Raw genomic sequence first — 24,712 nt, forward strand, 5'->3', positions numbered from 1 at the left:
CACACAGACATCACACACACACACACAAAAGACTCACACAGACATCACACACAGACACACACAAGACACACACAGACATCACACGCACACAGCCATCACACACACACACAAGACACACACACACAAGACACACACACACACATCACACACACACAGACACACACAAGACACACACAGCCATCACACACACACACAAGACACACACACACAAGACACACACACACACAAGACACACACACACAAGACACACACACACACATCACACACACACAGACACACACAAGACACACACAGACATCACACACACACACAAGACACACACAGACATCACACACACATCACACACACAGACATCACACACAGACACACACACAGACACACACACAGACATCACACACACACACACAAAAGACTCACACAGACATCACACACAGACACACACAAGACACACACAGACATCACACGCACACAGCCATCACACACACACACAAGACACACACACACAAGACACACACACACACATCACACACACACAGACACACACAAGACACACACAGCCATCACACACACACACAAGACACACACACACAAGACACACACACACACAAGACACACACACACAAGACACACACACACACATCACACACACACAGACACACACAAGACACACACAGACATCACACACACACGACACACACAGAGACATCACACACACAGAGACATCACACACACAGAGACATCACACACACAGACATCACACACACACAGACATCACACACACACACAAGACACACACACACATCACACACACAAGACACACACAGACATCACACACACACACAAGACACACACAGACATCACACACAAAGACATCACACACACGACACACACACAGACATCACACACAGACATCACACACACACGACACACACAGAGACATCACACACACAGAGACATCACACACACACAGACATCACACACACAAGACACACACAGACATCACACACAAAGACCCCCCGTACAGCCTTAACAATCTGTAGGGGCGAGTGCTGTAAGCGAGTAGCAGCACCTATAAGGGCCGGCACGGCACACGAGGGGGTGGGTGGCCAACACCACGCCCGACCGCCTTTGTCTCCCCCAGTGGTGATGTTTACTACACACCACTACACCAGGTACTCATTTGAGGCTGAGTCGACCTAGGGGAGGCCCAGGACCGGTTCAGAAAATCGTAGCGCGGCGTAGCGCTAACCACTACACTACCGCTCCCCACATACACACACACAGACACACACAGAGACACACACATCACACACAGAGACACACACAGACATCACACACACACACAAGACACACACAGACATCACACACACAAGACACACACACACATCACACAAGACACACACAGACATCACACACACACACAGACACACACAAGACACACAGACATCACACACACAGCCATCACACACACACACAAAATACACACACAGACATCACACACACATCACACACACAGACATCACACACAGACACACACACAGACACACACACAGACATCACACACACACAAAAGACTCACACAGACATCACACACAGACACACACAAGACACACACAGACATCACATGCACACAGCCATCACACACACACACAAGACACACGCACACAAGACACACACACACATCACACACACACAAACACACACAAGACACACACAGCCATCACACACACACACAAGACACACACAGACATCACACACACATCACACACACAAGACACACACAGACATCACACACACAACACACACACAAGACACACAGACATCACACACACACAAAGACATCACACACACACGACACACACACAGACATCACACACAGACATCACACACACACGACACACACAGAGACATCACACACACAGAGACATCACACACACAGAGACATCACACACACACAGACATCACACACACACAGACATCACACACACACACACAAGACACACACAGACATCACACACACAAGACACACACAGACATCACACACACACACACAAGACACACACAGACATCACACACAAAGACATCACACACACACGACACACACACAGACATCACACACAGACATCACACACACACAGACATCACACACACACAGACATCACACACACACACACAAGACACACACAGACATCACACACACACAGACACACACAAGACACACAGACATCACACACACAGCCATCACACACACACACAAAATACACACACAGACATCACACACACATCACACACACAGACATCACACACAGACACACACACAGACACACACACAGACATCACACACACACAAAAGACTCACACAGACATCACACACAGACACACACAAGACACACACAGACATCACATGCACACAGCCATCACACACACACACAAGACACACGCACACAAGACACACACACACATCACACACACACAAACACACACAAGACACACACAGCCATCACACACACACACAAGACACACACAGACATCACACACACATCACACACACAAGACACACACAGACATCACACACACAACACACACACAAGACACACAGACATCACACACACACAAAGACATCACACACACACGACACACACACAGACATCACACACAGACATCACACACACACGACACACACAGAGACATCACACACACAGAGACATCACACACACAGAGACATCACACACACACAGACATCACACACAGACATCACACACACACACACAAGACACACACAGACATCACACACACAAGACACACACAGACATCACACACACACACAAGACACACACAGACATCACACACAAAGACATCACACACACACGACACACACACAGACATCACACACAGACATCACACACACACGACACACACAGAGACATCACACACACAGAGACATCACACACACACAGACATCACACACACACAGACATCACACACACACAGACATCACACACACAAGACACACACAGACATCACACACACACAGACATCACACACACACAGACATCACACACACAAGACACACACAGACATCACACACAAAGACCCCCCGTACAGCCTTAACAATCTGTAGGGGCGAGTGCTGTAAGCGAGTAGCAGCACCTATAAGGGCCGGCACGGCACACGAGGGGGTGGGTGGCCAACACCACGCCCGACCGCCTTTATCTCCCCCAGTGGTGATGTTTACTACACACCACTACACCAGGTACTCATTTGAGGCTGAGTCGACCTAGGGGAGGCCCAGGACCGGTTCAGAGAATCGTAGCGCGGCGTAGCGCTAACCACTACACTACCGCTCCCCACATACACACACACAGACACACACAGAGACACACACATCACACACAGAGACACACCCAGAGACACACACACAGAGACACACACATCACACACGGAGACACACACATCACACAGAGACACACACACAGAGATACACACAGAGACACGCACACAGAGACACACACCACACACAGAGACACACACGTACACACACACACGGAGACACTCACACAGAGACACACACACGGAGACACACAGAGACACACACACACAGAGACACACACAGAGACACACAGACACACACACATCAAACAGAGACACACACACAGAGACACACACACAGAGACACACACATCACACACACATACGTACACACAGATATACACACAGAGACACAGATACACACATATACACACAGATACACACACAGACACACACAGATACACACACACACACTATTACACTATTCAACTATAGACGAGAGACCTTCTGCAGTGATCTATCAGTGCAGGAACGGAGCTGCTGTGAGGCGAGGCGCTTGGAGCTCTCTGATTGGTCCAAGCGGCGACTTGGAGCCAATCAGATTTGGTTCCTCCCTAGCCACGTGACGCGGGATTTTTTTTCCCGCCAAATTTTTGAGACTCCTCCTCGGCCAGGCGCCATTTTGAGAGTCGTGAGGTGCGGATTTGAATTTTTTTTTATTTCGGAGCAGAAATTAACGACGATGACGACCCCCCAGGGGTGCGAGATCGCCTCTCGTGAGGGAAAACGTGAGGTAAAAAGTGGCCTCAAATGTCCAGCCCGTGATTCGCAGATAGTTTAAATATGCACTGTTGAATTTATGGGCAGTGTTGGGTCTATGGGGCAGTGTTGAGGCTATGGGACATTGACCAAATACAAACGATTTAATTTGTGAATAATAATGTAGCCTGGTTATTAAGTATGGTGAGTGTACTGACAGTCTATAATGTAGACTGTAGTAATGGTTATTAAGTTTGGTGAGTGTACTACAGTCTATAATGTAGACTGTAGTAATGGTTATTAAGTATGGTGAGTGTACTGACAGTCTATAATGTAGACAGTCTATAATGTAGACTGTAGCCTGGTTATTAAGTATGGTGAGTGTACTGACAGTCTATAATGTAGACTGTAGCCTGGTTATTAAGTATGGTGAGTGTACTGACAGTCTATAATGTAGACTGTAGTAATGGTTATTAAGTATGGTGAGTGTACTGACAGTCTATAATGTAGACTGTAGTAATGGTTATTAAGTATGGTGAGTGTACTGACAGTCTATAATGTAGACTGTAGTAATGGTTATTAAGTATGGTGAGTGTACTGACAGTCTATAATGTAGACTGTAGCCTGGTTATTAAGTATGGTGAGTGTACTGACAGTCTATAATGTAGACTGTAGTAATGGTTATTAAGTATGGTGAGTGTACTACAGTCTATAATGTAGACTGTAGTAATGGTTATTAAGCTGAGTGAGTGTACTGACAGTCTATAATGTAGACTGTAGTAATGGTTATTAAGTATGGTGAGTGTACTACAGTCTATAATGTAGACTGTAGTAATGGTTATTAAGTATGGTGAGTGTACTACAGTCTATAATGTAGACTGTAGTAATGGTTATTAAGTATGGTGAGTGTACTGACAGTCTATAATGTAGACTGTAGTAATGGTTATTAACCTGAGTGAGTGTACTGACAGTCTATAATGTAGACTGTAGTAATGGTTATTAAGTATGGTGAGTGTACTGACAGTCTATAATGTAGACTGTAGTAATGGTTATTAACCTGAGTGAGTGTACTGACAGTCTATAATGTAGACTGTAGTAATGGTTATTAAGTATGGTGAGTGTACTGACAGTCTATAATGTAGACTGTAGTAATGGTTATTAACCTGAGTGAGTGTACTGACAGTCTATAATGTAGACTGTAGTAATGATTATTAAGTATGGTGAGTGTACTACAGTCTATAATGTAGAATGTAGTAATGGTTATTAAGTATGGTGAGTGTACTGACAGTCTATAATGTAGACTGTAGTAATGGTTATTAAGCTGGGTGAGTGTACTGACAGTATATAATGTAGACTGTAGTAATGGTTATTAAGTATGGTGAGTGTACTGACAGTCTATAATGTAGACTGTAGTAATGGTTATTAAGTATGGTGAGTGTACTGACAGTCTATAATGTAGACTGTAGCCTGGTTATTAAGTATGGTGAGTGTACTGACAGTCTATAATGTAGACTGTAGTAATGGTTATTAAGCTGGGTGAGTGTACTGACAGTATATAATGTAGACTGTAGTAATGGTTATTAAGTATGGTGAGTGTACTGACAGTCTATAATGTAGACTGTAGCCTGGTTATTAAGTATGGTGAGTGTACTGACAGTCTATAATATAGACTGTAGTAATGGTTATTAACCTGAGTGAGTGTACTGACAGTCTATAATGTAGACTGTAGTAATGGTTATTAAGTATGGTGAGTGTACTACAGTCTATAATGTAGACTGTAGCCTGGTTATTAAGTATGGTGAGTCTACTGACAGTCTATAGTGTAGACTGTAGTAATGGTTATTAAGTATGGTGAGTGTACTGACAGTCTATAGTGTAGACTGTAGTAACGGTTTTTAAGTATGGTGAGTTTACTGACAGTCTATAATGTAGACTGTAGCCTGCTTATTCAGCTGGGTGAGTGTACTGACAGTCTATAATGTAGACTGTAGCCTGGTTATTAAGTATGGTGAGTGTACTACAGTCTATAATGTAGACTGTAGTAATGGTTATTAAGCTGGGTGAGTGTACTGACAGTATATAATGTAGACTGTAGTAATGGTTATTAAGTATGGTGAGTGTACTGACAGTCTATAATGTAGACTGTAGCCTGGTTATTAAGTATGGTGAGTGTACTGACAGTCTATAATGTAGACTGTAGTAATGGTTATTAACCTGAGTGAGTGTACTGACAGTCTATAATGTAGACTGTAGTAATGATTATTAAGTATGGTGAGTGTACTACAGTCTATAATGTAGACTGTAGTAATGGTTATTAAGTATGGTGAGTGTACTGACAGTCTATAATGTAGACTGTAGCCTGGTTATTAAGTATGGTGAGTGTACTGACAGTCTATAATGTAGACTGTAGTAATGGTTATTAAGCTGGGTGAGTGTACTGACAGTATATAATGTAGACTGTAGTAATGGTTATTAAGTATGGTGAGTGTACTGACAGTCTATAATGTAGACTGTAGCCTGGTTATTAAGTATGGTGAGTGTACTGACAGTCTATAATATAGACTGTAGTAATGGTTATTAACCTGAGTGAGTGTACTGACAGTCTATAATGTAGACTGTAGTAATGGTTATTAAGTATGGTGAGTGTACTACAGTCTATAATGTAGACTGTAGCCTGGTTATTAAGTATGGTGAGTCTACTGACAGTCTATAGTGTAGACTGTAGTAATGGTTATTAAGTATGGTGAGTGTACTGACAGTCTATAGTGTAGACTGTAGTAACGGTTTTTAAGTATGGTGAGTTTACTGACAGTCTATAATGTAGACTGTAGCCTGCTTATTCAGCTGGGTGAGTGTACTGACAGTCTATAATGTAGACTGTAGCCTGGTTATTAAGTATGGTGAGTGTACTACAGTCTATAATGTAGACTGTAGTAATGGTTATTAAGCTGGGTGAGTGTACTGACAGTCTATAATGTAGACTGTAGCCTGGTTATTAAGTATGGTGTTTGTACTGACAGTCTATAATGTAGACTGTAGCCTGGTTATTAAGTATGGTGAGTGTACTGACAGTCTATAATGTAGACTGTAGTAATGGTTATTAAGCTGAATGAGTGTACTGACAGTCTATAATGTAGACTGTAGTAATGGTTATTAAGTATGGTGAGTGTACTGACAGTCTATAATGTTGACTGTAGCAATGGTTATTAAGCTGAGTGAGTGTACTGGCAGTCTATAATGTAGACTGTAGCGGTACGTAGCTAACCGTGCTAATTGTGTTTTGGTTGCATTTTGCACAATTATAATCGTACAATATGGCACCAATCTTTAGCACGAATGTTCAGTTTTATCCTGAACATTCAGCTCTGACACTTTCAGTGAATACCTGAAATGATTTCCATTGAGAATGTCAATCTCTTGACACTTAAGGGGAAAATAACCCGGTGGGTTATGACCACGCGATGCCTCGCATTCACCAAGACAATGCAGTGAATGTGCTGGGGGAAAGTAAGCACATTAAGAGCAAATATCCTAAAAAAAATGTTTTGATAAAACTTGACCATAACGTACTCTTTGGCTTTTTCGGTGAAGTCACATAACGGCCAGCATGTTTTTTTTTCCCTCCAAATGTTTTTGTAATCTGTGCACATGACCTGATGAAACGAATAACATTTTTTTAAAATAACCCACGTGACAGATCCAACTAATCTCTCTTAAACTATAAACTAGTTTTTCTATTTTATTGTACAAGGTAAGGCCCACTGAGCTATGTAGCTTTTTTTCACAAGCGACCTGGCCATCACGAATGAAAGCTCAACACAAAGTGACTTCATCGTGTGGAAATGTATCGCAGTTAAATATTTTAAATGCGTGACGTTAATTCTAAATCTGGAGGGGGGGAAACTGGAGGAACCAGAAACAAATCCATGCAACCACGAGGCAGAGACACGCACACTCCAAATATACTACCAGCAGCTCCACTATCAACAACAACAACCGCAGTTCGCCACTAAGTGGCGGTGACATCACCACGACGCTTGTGCCAGGCGATGTGCACCTTGAGGCCACGTGAATTGTCGAACGCCCGCTGGCAGGAGGTCACGGGGCAGACCCAGATGCGACAGGTCGACTGACTGAGACGACTGGCTGATGCACCACCTGTGCCCCCTACTGTGCCAACTTGCTGTCCTCAACGGATGGCACCTCAGCCAGCCACTCACAGGGGTGACTTCTTCCAATATTTGAGGCACCGCAGCCTCAGCAGGGTCATCCTCACTTTGTGCCACGATGTTTTCCTGGCTGAGGGATTTTCCCTCCCCCAGGACCTCACAGAAATGCTCAGCAAATCTGCGAACCTGTTCCTGGGGGTCGGAGATTGGATCACCATTTTTTCCCCTAATGATGGTAATAGGTGTGGCGCTGCAGGTTACTTTTTTGATGGAGTTAAATAGAGATTTGTGATCACGGGCCACTGAGGCAGACTCCATCTCCTCAGCAACCCGCGACCACCACCCATCCTTGCAGCGCCTCACGGCTCTCCGAACCTCCGAGCGAAGGCTGCGGTAAGCCTCCTCATTCTCTGACGTGGGATTCTGTAGCCGATGACAGTGGGCCTGTCGCTTTTTCTCAACCATCCTGAACACCTCCTCTGTCAGCCAGGGTCTCTGGGGAGGTCTGGACCGCGTACCCAAAGCAGCCATTGCAGCTGCATGAGTCACAGTCCTAAACCTCGCCCATTTACCCTCGACATCAGGAGGAGTCGGGGACGATGCCAATCCCAGCCGCAAGCGATGATGAAATTCTCGCTTGCAACTTTCATCAGATAACTGAGACCAGGCCACTTTATGTTGGAATGGGGTCCTGGGTGTACACCCACCACCGGAGTGGAAGAATGGCAGGCGCATCTTACAGATGACTAGTCGATGGTCAGAGGGCAGATCAGCTCCACGGTAGGTCCTGGTGTCAAGGACATGGGCTCGCATTCGCTGGTCCGTCACTATGTAGTCCAGCAGATGTTCTTGCTTGGACCCGGCATGCATCCATGATGTTGTGTGGATGCGCCGATGCCGGAACAGCGTGTTGGTAATTACAAGCCCATGGGCTGCACAAAAATCTTGCAGCCTCCTACCGTTGTTATTGGGCTGATCTGGCCCATGCCCTCCAATCACTCCAGACCAGGTGCCAGTATCATGACCAACTCGGGCATTGAAGTCACCCAACATGATGACTCTATCCCGAGGGGCCACTTTAGCCAGCACCTGTGACAGGAGGTCATAGAAGGCATCTGACTCATCGGCTTTGCCTGCATCCCTCCACGGATGTTCATCTTCGGTGGGGGCATAAGTAACCACGACCACCATTCCTCGCCTCCGGTTGATGGGAAGGCGAGCCCAAAGTAGCCTGGGGCTTACAGCTTCCCACACCTCACCGCCACGCTCCCACGCCCCCTTCATTCTTTTGTTCAAAAGAAGACCCACACCCTGTTGTTTGGCAGTCTGCTGCCCCGAGTAGAGGACTGTCCACCCCTCATGGTGGCAGGAGCCAGAGCCGGTCCACCGGACCTCCTGAATGCCGCATAGATCCAGGCGGTACCGGTCCAGCTCCCGACAGAGGAGTGGCAGCCTCTCCTCTGCAGTGAGCGTTCGAACATTCCACGTGGCCACCCGTAGTGGCTTTTCGTTGTTTCTGGAGTAGCCCCGAGGGTAGGTATTCAATCTCCTGGCTCCGCCAATTGGGGTTTGGCCAGGAGACGTCATAGACGCCTGGCCCCCCGGGGCCTCCGGCACAAGCTTATTAGTTACATATTTCAGTTTAATTCGTGGTTTCGTGGTAATTAATTGAAGGTGGAGGGGTTACCAGCCCCTCGCACCCGTCCAGAGCCCCCGTTTAGCCCCTGTGGTGGACACATATGCCATGAGGGGAGGAGCCAATCAAAATTGGATCTCCCCCCACAGCACTGTCCACGACAGAGTTGCCCGTCCGGCACCGCGAGGAGGTAGGGGGTTGTTTTGCCGGACACACACTGACACACACACTGACACACCATGATACACACACTGACTGGAGGAGGTGGAGCGTGGTCAACACATCTACGCCTGAAACATTTTAGAAAGAAGCGGAGAATACGGAACAACCCACCTGTTGTCCATTTCGATTTCCGTGTTGCCTCTAATCTTCAGTCTTGCTGTGTATCCACCGTCTGCTGGAGCTCACCTTCTATAGCGAAGATATCCATCATCTCCAGTTTGTGTGTCTTTAATAAATTGTCTCAGATATTTCTTGCTGCTCTCTATGTCCTTCATACATGCTGCTGCATTGACATTAAGGTTTCCGCATGGTCCATGAATCATATTTGCGGTCACTACTGCAAACAGATTTTGGGTCTTCCTCTGGATTTGGAAACTCGGCAGATATAACATCGATTTGGATTGGATGATTTTTTTCTTTCAGCCAGATTAAAATCTGAGCGTGGGGAAGTCATCTACATCATTAGACCACCTTTGGCGGTACCAAAATTAAGAACGGAAATGGTTTGAAACATCTTTCCAATGGTTACTAAGCCAGAATCTATCTTCTCGGTTGAAATTGTCTCTGTGCTTGTATATGTGAATGGCCTCATGAACAAATCTCTCATGGTAGTCGGTTGGTTTGCAAAGAACCTCCGTCTTGGAGAAGTCAATGTCATGTGAGCCCACTGAATTATAACAGTGATCTGCCACGGCAGAGGAGTTCGTTCTACCATGTTTCAAGTCTGCTTTATGTTCGCGGATGCGGTCCGAGATATGTCGTTTGGTTTCTCCAATGTAGCTACTACCACAGAGGCACTTTAGTTTGTAAACGCCCAGGTACTGTATGTCTGGAACAGCATCTTTTACAGATGGAATCAGATCACGTATTTTATGTACTGTGTTGCATCGGACCTGGATCTTGTATTTATTCAGGATTTTGGAGATCTTTTTAGTGACCCCTGCAATGTAGGATAAGGTGATGGTTTTGAGTGGATCCACAAGAGGATCCTTCATGACTGGAGTGATGGCTTTGCGGATTGTGTAGTCGGAGTAACCATTAGCCCTGAGAGGCTGAGAGCCTGGTGTACGTGCTAAAGTTGAGGGTAAGAATCCACCCATTTTTTCGCCATATAGAATTGTGATATATAACGACTTATTGTTGGTAGCTTAGCTGATTGGAGAATATATAGAGTTTATTGATAACATTGAGGTAATTTATATTTTAGTTTTTTATTGGTTCACTATATAGTATTCATTATATAGTGTAGTGTATACCCAGTTACTATGAATAGCTCAGATGTGTAGGCTTTGACTTCAAGATAGCCATTTCTGTGACCAGTCACAAGCTAATCACTCAGCTATTTCAATGCTAAATTCTCCTAGTTATTTCAATGCTAAATTCTCCTGTTTGATTTGTAATAGATGCCTCTGTGAATGTGTATGCTGACTTTAACATAGCCATTTCTGTGACCAGTCACAAGCTAATCACTCAGCCGTTTCAATGCTAAATTCCAAGCTAATTCCTTTGTCAAGGCGCTTTGTTTCTTCTCACACAGCTTAAAGGTCGCGATCTGAGCTTGGCTTTGTTCGCTCCAGCGCTGTCCTCCAGACAGTCTCGTCCCTTCACCTGATGAAGGCCGCTTGTGTTGTGGCCGAAACGTCGTGAGGATTTTTTGTGTTATTTTATTTTATCAATTTATTATTTTATTCTCATTCTACGTGACTTTACCGAAAGAACCAAAGAAGATATCCTGGATCGTTTTGGTGAACGCTACAACAACAATACTCATTTCTATACAACGTCTGTCTCACGTGATTACTCTGTGTGGTTCATAAGGTGGGGCGTGTGCTGCTTTGATGATGGCAATTCAACCCCCGACCCACCACCCTCCCCAACAACTCGCTCCAACCATTCTGCGGTCATGATTTGGGACTGTGATTCCATTTGCAAGTAAACTCACATTTCAACAATGAGGGTTTGAAAGCATTAAGCATTAGCTCTGTCTGCATGTCTGCTCTGTTGTAAAGATGATCCAATATGAACACAATTGTAGTACAACAGCTCACGTTGCTATTAGGGACCTAACAATGTTGAAAACTGGCCAAAATTGATTAAACGGCCCACTCATGGTCCAGAGCAGAACTCGGTACCACCTAAGGTAGCAAAACTTCAGTCGTACCCATTTATTTGGATGGAAAATGAAAGTAAATTACTTGATAGTCTCACTCATTGCATTTGTTTATCACTGGCCACATAGAGAAATTGAAACTGCTCAATGTAGGCCACCTCACGTGGTACCGACAAAGGAGACATCTCATGGGCTATGAAAAAATAAGAATAGGTTGTATCCTTTCTGGCAATAAAACAGATCTTAAGATTCATTGAAGAAGGTTTCTGTTTGGTGTTTGAACATCTAAACACCTGTTTTATTGCCAAAAAAGGATCAAATCTCTTCTTATATTGTCATACTTTGATACCGGCAAAACGGTCTCATTTTGAAGCGTCTCATGGACTATTGGATGGGGAGAAAAAAACCGGCGCTAAAAGTCAGCGCCGACCTCTCCTGTCGTGCCCAGTGACGTCATCACGGGCGAAGTTCACCGCGCGAAGTCAAACGCCGCCTCGTGAGCGCCGCTCGAAACGCAAAATCATCGCTCGGTGAACATTTCCGAGGACAAACAAACGCATGCCGGGAACCGTGTGAGTTTGTGTTTCTTGTTTCCTCTGCGCAATGTGCGGGAGGGCTTCATCCAGCAGTGGATTGACAAAAGCGCTGTATGCATACTGCACAGGCTACGCTAACGTCACATTTAGGCCCATGGACCGAACAAACGCGGCTCTCTTTCTCCATCCGTCTCCACTCTCTCTCTCTTCCTCTCTCCACTGCTGGCCTGTAGGTTTGGGCCGAGCGAGTTCCTGCCGGGGATTTGGCTCTTCAGGAGCTGATTCCCCCCGTGGCTTTGTCGGCACGAGGCGACTGCGCGGAGTGTCAAGGGCTCCACCGGGCCCCAAGGCGCCGCCCCGGCACCACCGTAGTAGCCAAACCATCGGCGCTCGGCATGGCCTGTATGAAGGTCCTGCTGGACCGCATGTTGCGCACGGGGTACAACATCGTCCAGGAGAACGGACAGAGGAAGATCGGACCACCGCCCGACTGGCAGGGGCCCCCTCCCGCCCGTGGCTACGAGGTGTTTCTGGGGAGGATCCCGCGCGACCTCTACGAGGATGAGCTGGTGCCCGTGCTGGAGACGGTGGGGAAGCTCTACCAGCTCCGCCTCATGATGGAGATTAGCGGAGAGAACCGCGGCTATGCGTTCGCTACCTACGCGACGCTCGTCGAAGCCACGGATGCCGTCAAGAAACTCAACAAATTAGAGATCCGTCCCGGACACCGCATTGGAGTCCACTTTAGCGTGGACAATCGCCGCCTCTTCATTGGGGGGCTGCCAGAGGACAAGAAGCGAGCGGAGGTGATGATGGCGATGAGCGGTGCCACGGAGGGCGTGGTGGACGTCAAGATGAGCGTCTGTCGCTGGGACAAAACTCTCAACCGAGGCTACGCGTTCATCGAGTACGGGAGCCATCGCGCGGCCGCCATGGCCAGGAAGAAGCTCCTTCGAATCACCTTGCAGCTATGGGGCCGGACCATCAAGGTGGACTGGGCCATCTCGGAGCGGGTGGCTGCGGCCGCGGCGGTGGAGATGGAGGCGGCCGTGCCAGACCTGCTGCAGCCGGAGTGCACGGGCACCGGCAAAGCCGCACAAAGCCAATTTGGGGGCTGGGGGGCACGCATGCAGCTGTGGTGGGTACCTCTCCACCTGCGGCCCATGCCCATTGCTCTCGAGGCACTGCCGGAGGCGGCCATGCTGTCGTGGGAGGTGCGGCTGCGGATGCTGTGCCAGACCGCCGGCGTCAGCTACCCAATCTTCGAGCTGCACGCTTACTCGGAGCCCGGGATACCCGTGGGCCTCCTCTATAAGATGTCGATTCCTGGGGTGGGAGGAGGCGCCGGCATCTTCCCCGAATTTCTGAGCTCCAGCGAGGAGGGAGCACGGGAAGTGGCGTGTCAGCTTGCCTACAACATCTTCAACAATGCGAATCCCCCGCCTCCGGCCACGCCCTCTCGTGGAACCTTTCGAGCAGGTTACCGGAGTAACTCGGCTAGCCCCACCTGTTGCCTTTGCCCCAGATGCGCCTCCTTCCCTGATTGGTTGTTACCTCTGTGGCCGTACCTGTTAAGCCCTTGCCAGGCCAGCAGGTGTCACCCTGTGATGTCAGCAGGTGTCACCTTGTGATGTCAGCAGGTGTCACCCTGTCATGTCAGCAGGTGTCACCCTGTGATGTCAGCAGGTGTCACCCTGTGATGTCAGCAGGTGTCACCCTGTGATGTCAGCAGGTGTCACCCTGTGATGTCAGCAGGTGTCACCCTGTGATGTCAGCAGGTGTCACCCTGTGATGTCAGCAGGTGTCACCCTGTCATTACACTTTAATGAAAACCGACAACAGAATCCTTGAAGAAAAAACTAATTCAGGTGTTTGACATGTCGACGCCATTTCGTTTTGAAAATGTAGCGGAGAAAAATATATTTTGTTCACATCGCATTCTGTTTTGTCAATAATCTCTGTAACGTGCGCCTGCTCTGCAAGGCATGCATTAACCCCTTTCTGTCTCAATTTAATTCCCAGCATGCAATTCTCCAAGCCTCAGATTTTATAAAATCTTTCGCGCAACTTTAATCCTGGTAAATATATTTTTGTTCTTTTAAAACACAAGCATTATATTTAGTCTATTGCATGGCTAAAGTATTCTAAGTAAAAATATAAATTGTATTAAACCAATGTTAGATCATCGCTATGATAAATATATTTCTACCCTACAATATACAAATCTACATTGTGCTAATGTTTCAATTCTACTTTTATTAACTTTCAAATATAGTGTCTAGGACACATTTTCAAAGATATATTTTAATGTACCCAGACAATATTTGCACGTGCCCACATTAAAAAAACTTGCAGACTGCATACATAACTACGACAACAGAATCCTTGAAGAAAAAACGAATTCAGGTGTTTGACATTTCGTTTTGTACGGGAGAAAAATATATATTGTTCACATCGCATTCTGATGTCAAAACATTTGATTCTTTATAAAATTGAAAAACCCTTGAACAACTTTGCTGCACACGGAGATGTCCGTGCACCGCCTCGTTTCCACAGCTTCTATCCCGGTGCCATTTGTATTTCATGCACATACCGCTGTTAAGAGTTTGATGTTTTATTGATTTTCAATTTAGGTGTTTTTTTCCTGTAATGTTTTTTTGTACATTTTTTAGTGGAAATAAAGTCCTGAAAAGTCTCTTCCTCTCTCTCCACTCTCTCGGCCGAGTCTCTGCCACTTTTGGTTCTGAGTGTCGCATGCTTGGGATCCTTCTTTCCCTCCTCTGTGGATTTAATTTGATTTGCTGATTTACACGTCAACATATTTAAGACTTTTTCCTAATCATTACCAACGTTTCCATGGCCAGGCACTTTAGAGTAACTTATTACCTTTTCCCACAGCATCATAATATAATTTTCCTGGATCATCACCTTCATAGCTTTGATCCATTACCAATTTTTTTTCAAATTTTCTTGCTGTGGTTTTCACACCTGATGATGATTGCTTGTGTTGCAGTCGAAACGTCGTGAGAATTTTATTGTTTTATATTTTTATTATTTTATTGTTTTCCTTATATGTGACTTTACCGAAAGAACCAAGAATATGAATCCCTGCAGTCACGAAAGCTTTAAATCTAAATTCAATCACCAATGGTTTACTGGTTCGTTTTTGTATTTACTTATGCCACCGTCTTTCCCCGTGCGACCATGTGGCGTGAAGTTGTGTCGCACATAAACAGAATCTGTTCACATCACGATTTTCCATACTCGACTGTCAGTTGCCATCCCCGGGGCAATGTGCACATTTGTCGACTCGGCGAATCGATTTGATTTCAGGTCCCGTTGGGTCGCCCCTTTTGTGCTTTTGCGTGAGCCGGATTTCAACGCAATTCCCGATCCGTTGTGGTGCCACGGTCTCGGAGCAACTCCGCCATCGCCTCGACTCCCCCGTGGCCCCCCACACCGAGCACGCACCTGCAGCGCGCACACGTAGCGTCCTGGCGGGGGTTTGCCCGTCACGACGGGTTTTCATCCGAAGGGTCTCTGGGATGAAAGTCCCGCGGTTTCCCGGTGCCAGGAGAATGGCCGACCCTCGCAGAGCGAGTCACATTGCGGCGCCCCTGAGTTGGCTTCAAATTGTTTGGGCGCGCGAAGGTTCGCCGGGTCGGCGGCGACGAGTCGCGCGCGACGCTCCCCGCCTTCTCGAGCCGCTCGCGGCATCCGTGCGACGCCGGCGAGCGCCGCTACGAGGCGGCGATAGGCAAAGTTCCCTTTCGTCTTCGTCCCTCCGACTCTCACGGCGTCCGCGAGACGCCGTGAGCACGGCCGCGAGGTACGTGATGGGGCCTGCGAGCATTTGCGGACTTGGGTAGCGGTAGGCCTAGGCTCCGCTCGTAGAATATTCCCTCCGGGCGGTGCGGGGTTTGCGCCACGAATAAAAGTTAGCAGAGAGCATCGGTGTGGTGCGCGTGTGATTCCCGTGCGGAGCGGCTGCGTGGGCGGATGCGCGGCGAGAGCGAGGGCGGAGCCGCGGCCGGAGCTCGCGCGTTGAGATCATCGCTCGTCGGCGTGGACCCGAGTGGGCCGCCGCGTGCTGCGTCAGCCGTAGTGGGCGCGCGGCGTGCACGGACGCGTGTTGAGATAATCGCCCGCAGGTGCGAGACCGTTCGGGCCCCGTGTTAACGACGGCTGCGGTGCGCGCCGATGCTCGTGGAGGTAATCGCTCGCCGGTGTAGGCGCCAGCGTGCCGCTGTCCGCTGCGTTAGCGATAGCCGCGGTGCGCGCGGGGGTGCGTGGGTTTACTCCGTGCGGCCGTGAGCCAGCAGCACGAGTCTGTCCCTCGGAGAGGGCGCTAGCGCGGGGGGCCCGATCGCTCGGTTGGCGGGGGCCCGGCGGGAGCCGACCGACGCGGTGGAGGAGGCGGCGGAAGGGGCGGACGTCGCGCCCCACCTGCCTAGCGAGGGCGGTGGGGTGGACGTCGGCCCCCACACCGCCATGGCCCTGTACACGTTAAAGTATTGAGCACAAACTGAAGGAGCAGGGAAAATGGTAATGTTGCTTGGATTAAATTTTAATATCATTGCAACTGTATAGTTTTGATATGTTTTATTGAAAAAACATTCACGTGCATTGGCATGTCCCTCTGTCTCAAACATTAATAATGTATCATCTGCAAATGTCCTTTAGCAATGTAAATGTTTGTTCAACATTGGTATGCAGCTTGAAGAATGACGGAGTCTTATAACTGAAGACACTTCAGATTTTCAATCAAAATTTACAAATAATACACTCTACCATAAACATGCTACATTCCAGCTAAAGTATAGCAGTATATTACTGTAAAGTAGTATGGTGTATAGCACAGATATTTTGTACAAATCCAGTGAGATGGGAGTGCTGCTTTGATGCATTACGCTTGGATCCGATCTCATGGGTTCAATTCAGGCTAACCCCTAAGGGTACAATTTTATTTTTACAGTTTCAATCGGACCAAGTACCTGGGGAGGTTTATTCCAAGTCAACGTGGCTTAAAATCTGCCATGCTGAAATAAAATAGCTGGACGTTATTGCTTCTGACGTGAGTGCAGGACTCGCTTTCCATGCCAAGGTGCGGAGGCTCATTTGGGCGACCAAAGGAATTCCGAATGCATGTTACAATCACGTTAATTTCAGATGACTGGATTCATTGGTAGAGTGCTCCAACTTGGGCAGAGATTTCTGGCTGGAAAGTGATGTGGTTAAAACGTTTGTCTCGCAGTTTTAAAGGTTGCAATTTCAAAATACAGTTTGGGCATCAGAGCTCAATAAATTGAGTACTACTCTGTGTGAGGTTAACAGGAGTCATCCAATGGAGAGACTGGGCTACGCCATATAAATGTGGAATTTATATCAGTTGACAGGTCAAACGTACTCTTTGTCCTTTTTGGTCACTTTATTATTATAGGCTAGTGGTGTTTGTGTGTTTTAATCACAGAGATGGGGGGGGGGGCATTGCACCTCGCTACACCCATCCACTGCTGACGGTAGAGGTTGTGTGTGTGTTTACACTGTGTCTGTGTGTGTACACACAGACACAGTGTAAACACACACAGTGTACACACACACACATTGTACACACACACAGATTGTACACACACAGTGTACACACACAGTGTACACACACACACACAGTGTACACACACTCACACTGTACACAGACAGTGTACACACACACAGTGTAAACACACATAGAGTGTACACACACAGTGTACACACACACAGTGTACACACACAGTGTAAACACACACAGTGTACACACACAGTGTACACACACTGTAAACACACAGTATAAACACACACAGAGTGTACACACACACACAGTGTAAACACACAGAGTGTACACACACAGTGTAAACACACACAGAGTAAACACACACAGTGTAAACACACAGTGTAAACACACACAGTGTACACACACAGAGTGTACACACACAGTGTACACACACACGCATTGTGTACACACACACAGTGTACACACACATTGTTTACACACACACATTATGTACACACACACATTGTGTACACACACAGTGTACACAGTGTACACACTGTGCACACACAGTGTACACACACACAGTGTACACACACACAGTGTACACACACACAGATTATACACACAGTGTACACACACACACAGTGTACACACACACAGTGTACACACACACAGTGTACACACAGACACATTGCGTACACACACAGTGTACACACAGACACATTGCGTACACACACAGTGTATACACACATAGTGTACACACACACAGTGTACACACAGTGTACACACACACATTGTGTACACACACACAGTGTACACACAGTGTGCACACACACACAGTGTACACACACTGTGTACACACACACAGTGTACACACACACAGTGTACACACACAGTATATACACACAGTGTACACACACACAGTGTACACACAATAATGTCCACGTTGTTGTTGTAGCTGAGCCCACGCACCCAAGGGAGGGAGCAATGAAAATGAATCTACATCAACTTAAACTCCAATCCCGCTCTGTGACGCCACCATTCAGTATTACTTCATCGGCGTGAAACGCCAGGGGGAGGTGTACCTCGCTAGTGACGGCATGTCACCAAGGTATTCCGCTGCGCTCTTGAGCGTGATGTCACCTCCGCTTGGGTCACTGCCAATATCGTTCCAGGGCCAATCCTTATTTGGGCAAAGCTACGCCCAGTGACTGGCGGCTCATTAACATAATGTATTCGTTAAAGCCGTCGCGAGTTTATTGCGACGGGTTCAGCACTCACGACATAACGGCCAGCCACATTAACATAATTTATTCACTCTCTAGTTTATTTAGTTACGGAGCCGTTCATTGTGGGAGGAGCGTGTCTCGTACCCCGGACGTGACGTCACGTCACCTGCTGCCGCGAGACGTCACGAGGTAACAGGAAGCGATATGCACTGAAATCCGAGGTGAGAAAGTCTCATTGCGATTGTGGTTGTTGTGGTGGTGGTGATTGTGGTCGTTGTTGTTGTTTACCAAGGTAGAGCCTCGCTCTCTCTCTCAGGGATGTCAGTTGAGTAGCAGCGAGCATGGGAATCGATGTCCAGGTTGGAACTTTACAGCGCGGGGCCTAGCCACGCGGGGCCTTGCCTCCTGCCCTCGCCTGATTGCATTCACTTTAATTATCTCGCTTAAGTTTAATTTGTCTTCACCCGGCTCGCCACTTTGTAACTTTGTTTTAGTGTAAATATTCACGCAGTTTTTATTTTCTTTTGTTACCAGGCCAAGCCCGCTTGAGCTGCTATACCGCTCTTGTTACCAGAAGCGACCAGCCCACAACAACACAAGGTGAGGCTTTGTCAACGTGTGTGAATGTTTTGACTTAAAACTTTGGTGACTGCAGGAATTAATATTCTTGGTTTATTAGGTAAAGCCACGTAGATAGAAAATAAAATAAAAATAACAATAATAAAATTAAATGAAAAATAAAAAAATTAAAGTGAAGCAAAAAACCCACGACGTTTCAATCGCAACACAAGTGGTCTTTATCTTATTGAATTTAATTTGTTATTTTTATTTTCTATCTACGTGACTTTACTGAAAGAACCAACAATACGTGCGTCAATGTATATCGGTCAAAGACGCTAAGCGCGTGCCGCTGTTGACTCTGAATGTGTGGAGGGGAACACCTTCACCACGGGGAGAGAGAGACAGAGACACGGATAGCCTTGGCTATGTTGATTGATCCTCGATTCATTACTTGGTGGAGTGATGAAGAATTAATGCTGAGCAGATGAAGGTGGCCAGGCATGGTTCTGGTCACTCCACCACCAGTTTACTCATGGCAGTGTGTGACAGTGTCAAGTTTGTGTTTGCAGTAAAGTCTATTAACTCTGTTGAACACGGAGGTTATATCAAAACAATAGTTTATTTTTGTTTTCCTCTGGAACTCTTTATAAGAATGGAAACAGGAGGTGAACACAGCACACACATTCAGCTGAAGTCGGAACTGTTCATCCCAGCATTCAAGGACATCTGAGCCTGGATTCACACCTCTAAGTTGCGATTGAACATTAATTTATGCATTTCTGCATAACACAAATAGTATTGTTTTCAACACCCTTTGCTATGTCAGCTGAATTTAGCTTTCATATTTATTCCTTTTTTAGTCAGACAGCCGAAATTGTGTGCTTAGAGTTTTGAGTTAACATTCATCTTGGAAGATATGAAGGCTTCCAGGCATATTAATGACATTTTCCCTCTCATTGTGTGCCATAACAGCCCGTGGAGAGAAACCCTTCAGGTGCACTCTGTGCGGGAAGGCGTTTGCACGTTCATCAAATCTGATGAATTTGGGAAACGTTTCATTACATCATGAATATATTAATAAGTATAGATGTGTAAGTCTCGTGTGCATTCCTCTGTACCTGACGTGTAGATGGTGTGGATATTCTTTGTTTCTGTTTGCAGCTGACGCTTCCTCTGCAGAATTGGTCTGATGGAGCAAAGGCACTCAGCGCAGCTCGGTACGACAAGTCAACAATGCGACCAGCGTGCATACAGCACGGATCAGACTGGAAATTTGACACGGCACCAGAGAACTCACACAGGAGAGAAACCCTTCAAGTGCACTGTGTGTGGGAAGGCATTTGCATGGCCATCAGTTCTTCAGACCCACCAGAGAACACACACGGGAGAGAAACCCTTCAGGTGCACGATGTGCGGGATTGCGTTTACACAGTCATGTAATCTTGTTACACACCAGAGAACACACACGGGAGAGAAACCCTTCAAGTGCAGTGTTTGTGGGAAGACATTTTCAGGTTCATTTGTTCTTAAAACACACCAGAGAACACACACGGGAGAAAAACCCTTCAAGTGCAGTGTTTGTGGGAAGGCATTTTCATGGTCATCTGCTCTTAAAAAACACCAGAGAACACACACGGGAGAGAAACCCTTCAAGTGTACTCTGTGCGTCAAGGCGTTTTCAGATTCATGGCATCTTGTAACACACCAGAGAACACACACGGGAGAGAAACCCTTCAAGTGCACTGTGTGCCGGATGGCGTTTGCACAGTCACCACATCTTAAAGTACACCAGAGAACACACACGCGAGAGAAACCCTTTAAGTGCAGTGTGTGCGTGAAGGCATTTACACAGTCATCTAATCTTGTAAAACACCAGAGAACACACACAGGAGAGAAACCCTTCAAGTGTGCTCTGTGCGGGAAGCCGTTTGCAGATTCATCAACTCTTCGAAGACACCAGAGAACAGCTTGTGAAAGTCAAAGTGCTGCAATGAGCCTATCCCTCATGAAACAAGAACCGGACGAAAATCCCAGCTTGGACACTTTTAAAGGTATAAAGGTAGAATATGAAGAGGTGATGGTGAAATGTGAAGAAGTGATGAGCGAAGAAGTGAAGGTAAAATGTGAAGATAAAGATTCAACTCCAAAATGGGACCTTCACATCGTAAAGCAGGAGGAGAATTCTGACTGAGGCAGAGCGAGGCAACTCCCAGCAGTTTGTGGAAGTGGAGGTGTGGGTGGACTTGCTCCTAGACAATTCAAAGTCAAGTGGAGACCCGGTAGATGTGTAAGCCAGAGACGCTGTCGCTACAATAGATGCACCTTTGTCACAGGCCTTTAATGACAAGAATGTGAAGTTGAACACTTTGTGGGCCCGTGGGTTGGGTAGATCTCTAACCAGGAGCAAGAGCCAATAAGCTCCCAAGCATTCACTATGTAATCATAATTGCATTTACACGGTGCTTGCTTAACCGCCTCAGCAACTCGGAGTTTTGTGCCGTATCTCGTCTGAAACACTCGAAGAGCATCCCCAAGTAGCTGCCCCTGTGTGGCATAAGGTGGTGGCCCTGCACCGGCCTGCATGTGGACAAGAGCCTGTCCGTAGGGGGCGATGATTGATGTGTCATCTCAGTTGTGTAGTTTGTAGGTAATGTTTAGAATTTGCTAAATTTTCACTTAGACGCCAGCATGCAATGGCCTACTCGTTTTGAATGACACAATAGTATGTTTTACATACACTCTGAAGCAGACTGCAACTTTTTTTAAAAGTTTCTTGTTAATACGATGTAACGTGATGCAGTATATTTCACTGCAGTAATCCAATTTTGTTAATATGCCTGTCAATTTAGAATGTATACTTGTCTGGTTTTGTGCATACTTGTAACATTTGATCTGTAAGGGTCAAACATTGAATAAGTGATGTTAGGACAAAGTGCGTGTGTGTTTGAAAGTAACCTGTACGGAGAACTCAGGTGTGACCCGTTCTTGTGATACAGGTCAAACGGTGTTGTGTTCCACGAAGCATCTGGAGCAACTCATTGTCTTTGAAATAGGTGGCACACTCGGATCATTCATCAGTTACAAGGCATACCACTTAAAAGTTACACGTATAGGAGGAGGTACATTCTCTACAACACGAATTGTAGTTTTGTCTTACGTGGTGAGGCCACGTGATGTGTCGAAGGCTCTCTGCCAGCTCAGGACAGACCCAAGTTGCCATGTGCTCAATAAGATGACTGACAGAGGCACCACTGCACCGACTTGGTGTGGCCGACGCTCCGCTCGTTGTCGTGAGCGTCGCTCATCCGCCCTCCGTTGTTACTGGAGGGCGACTGCCTCCAACTGCCCAGCAACGTGCTTCACGAGCCTCCTCCACAGAGGCCGATCTTGACACCGCTGGTACCAGTCATCGGCAAGCCCACTCAGCTCCACATCCTTCTTGTACAGCATCAGTCCATACATCTTTAAGAGGGTTATCGAAATGCCATGCTACAGACAGATGGGCAGATATGAACGAACAGAGCTAATGCATTAACATCTCAACCTTGGTTGGAAAGCGTTAAAAAGGAATGTCTTATTTGACCTGAACTGCATATTGATTGATTTTAGTTAAGGACAATAAAAAAACTAATACAGAGATCGTGCACTCACATCAGTCTGGGTTAGCGCGTGAGAGGACCTCCTGTAATACTATGATCTTACCAGATACGGAGACAAATTGGCATTAATGCAGATTTGAGGCTATGCGGATGGCTTTGAACCCAAAGCACCCTTCAATGGTAATGCACATAATAGAGACATGCTTTGTTCACTTTTCTAAACCCATGCTTTTAAAATAATCTCAAGCAATTTTCTCTGCCAGTCATTGCCTGATCTTATTGCACACAAACACTCACACACTCACACACACACACAAAGATCCCCCGTACAGCCTTCAACAGACTGCTGGGGCAAGTGCTGTTAGCGAGCACCTATGAAGGATTGCACGGCACACGAGGGGGTGGGTAGCCAGCACCGCGCCCGGCCGCCTTTGTATCCCGAGTGGTGATGCTCACATCACACTGGGTACTCATTTTTAGGCTGAGTCGACCTAGGGAAGGCCCAGGACCGGTTCAGATAATCATCACTGGCGGTGTTGGCCGTGAGCGGGAAACGACTCCGGGTCTCTGGGTTCGTAGCGCAGCGTAGCGCTAACCGCTGCCCTACCGCTCGTACAAAGATACGTTTAAACACGCGCACGTAAATACACATTCTGTTTGACTAACACTTCTTTCAAACCGTACATAGCCAAACATTTCCGTTGTTGAGTTTCTGGATAATGTTTTGGAATTACCACAATTTTGACCGTGACACCAACATGCAATGACCTGTGCGTTGTGAGTGACACAATACTCTGTTTTACATCCGCCGTGAAGCAGAACAGCGCATATTGTGGTGAATGTTACTGGGGTGGCCAGGTGTGCCTGTCGGATTTGAACTTTGAACCTCTGCAACAAATAGAGAATGCGCTACCATATTCCTGGTTCTTTCGGTAAAGTCACGTAGATAGAATACAAAAAATAAATAAAATAAAAATAAAATTTTAAAAATATGAATGAATAAAAATAATAAAAAAATTAAAATAAATTGATGATAAGATGCCATGGGTCGACTG

General features: G+C 46.6%; 2 protein-coding genes across 2 annotated transcripts; both read left to right on the forward strand.

The window, feature by feature from the left end:
- The first annotated feature begins 3,974 nt into the window (after positions 1 to 3,974).
- Positions 3,975 to 14,372, forward strand: LOC142913191 (dead end protein homolog 1-like). Its single transcript, XM_076060780.1, has 2 exons — positions 3,975 to 4,102; positions 12,975 to 14,372. Exons 1-2 carry the CDS (start codon positions 4,052 to 4,054, stop codon positions 14,370 to 14,372), a joined length of 1,449 nt encoding a protein of 482 aa, XP_075916895.1. The 5' UTR covers positions 3,975 to 4,051.
- A 5,271-nt stretch (positions 14,373 to 19,643) lies between these two features.
- Positions 19,644 to 24,696, forward strand: LOC142913192 (uncharacterized). Its single transcript, XM_076060781.1, has 3 exons — positions 19,644 to 19,718; positions 20,032 to 20,097; positions 21,220 to 24,696. The coding sequence occupies exon 3, from the start codon at positions 21,248 to 21,250 to the stop codon at positions 22,247 to 22,249; it is 1,002 nt and encodes a 333-aa protein (XP_075916896.1). The 5' UTR covers positions 19,644 to 19,718; positions 20,032 to 20,097; positions 21,220 to 21,247; the 3' UTR covers positions 22,250 to 24,696.
- The last annotated feature ends 16 nt before the right edge of the window (positions 24,697 to 24,712 follow it).

The sequence above is a fragment of the Petromyzon marinus genome, unplaced genomic scaffold, assembly GCF_048934315.1.
Source record: "Petromyzon marinus isolate PM22_M1 ecotype Great Lakes invasive population unplaced genomic scaffold, UKy_Petmar_22M1.pri1.0 PM_G_Scaffold_228, whole genome shotgun sequence".
Taxonomy (NCBI): Eukaryota; Metazoa; Chordata; class Hyperoartia; order Petromyzontiformes; family Petromyzontidae; genus Petromyzon; species Petromyzon marinus.

Bases quoted from the DNA above. Each gene is read 5' to 3' on its own strand.
- LOC142913191 (XM_076060780.1), top strand. From the start codon at position 4,052: ATGACGACCCCCCAGGGGTGCGAGATCGCCTCTCGTGAGGGAAAACGT. The intron at 4,103-12,974 runs GTAAAAAGTGGC...GCTGGCCTGTAG, and splicing joins CTCGTGAGGGAAAACGTGAG to GTTTGGGCCGAGCGAGTTCC.
- LOC142913192 (XM_076060781.1), top strand. From the start codon at position 21,248: ATGGAGCAAAGGCACTCAGCGCAGCTCGGTACGACAAGTCAACAATGC.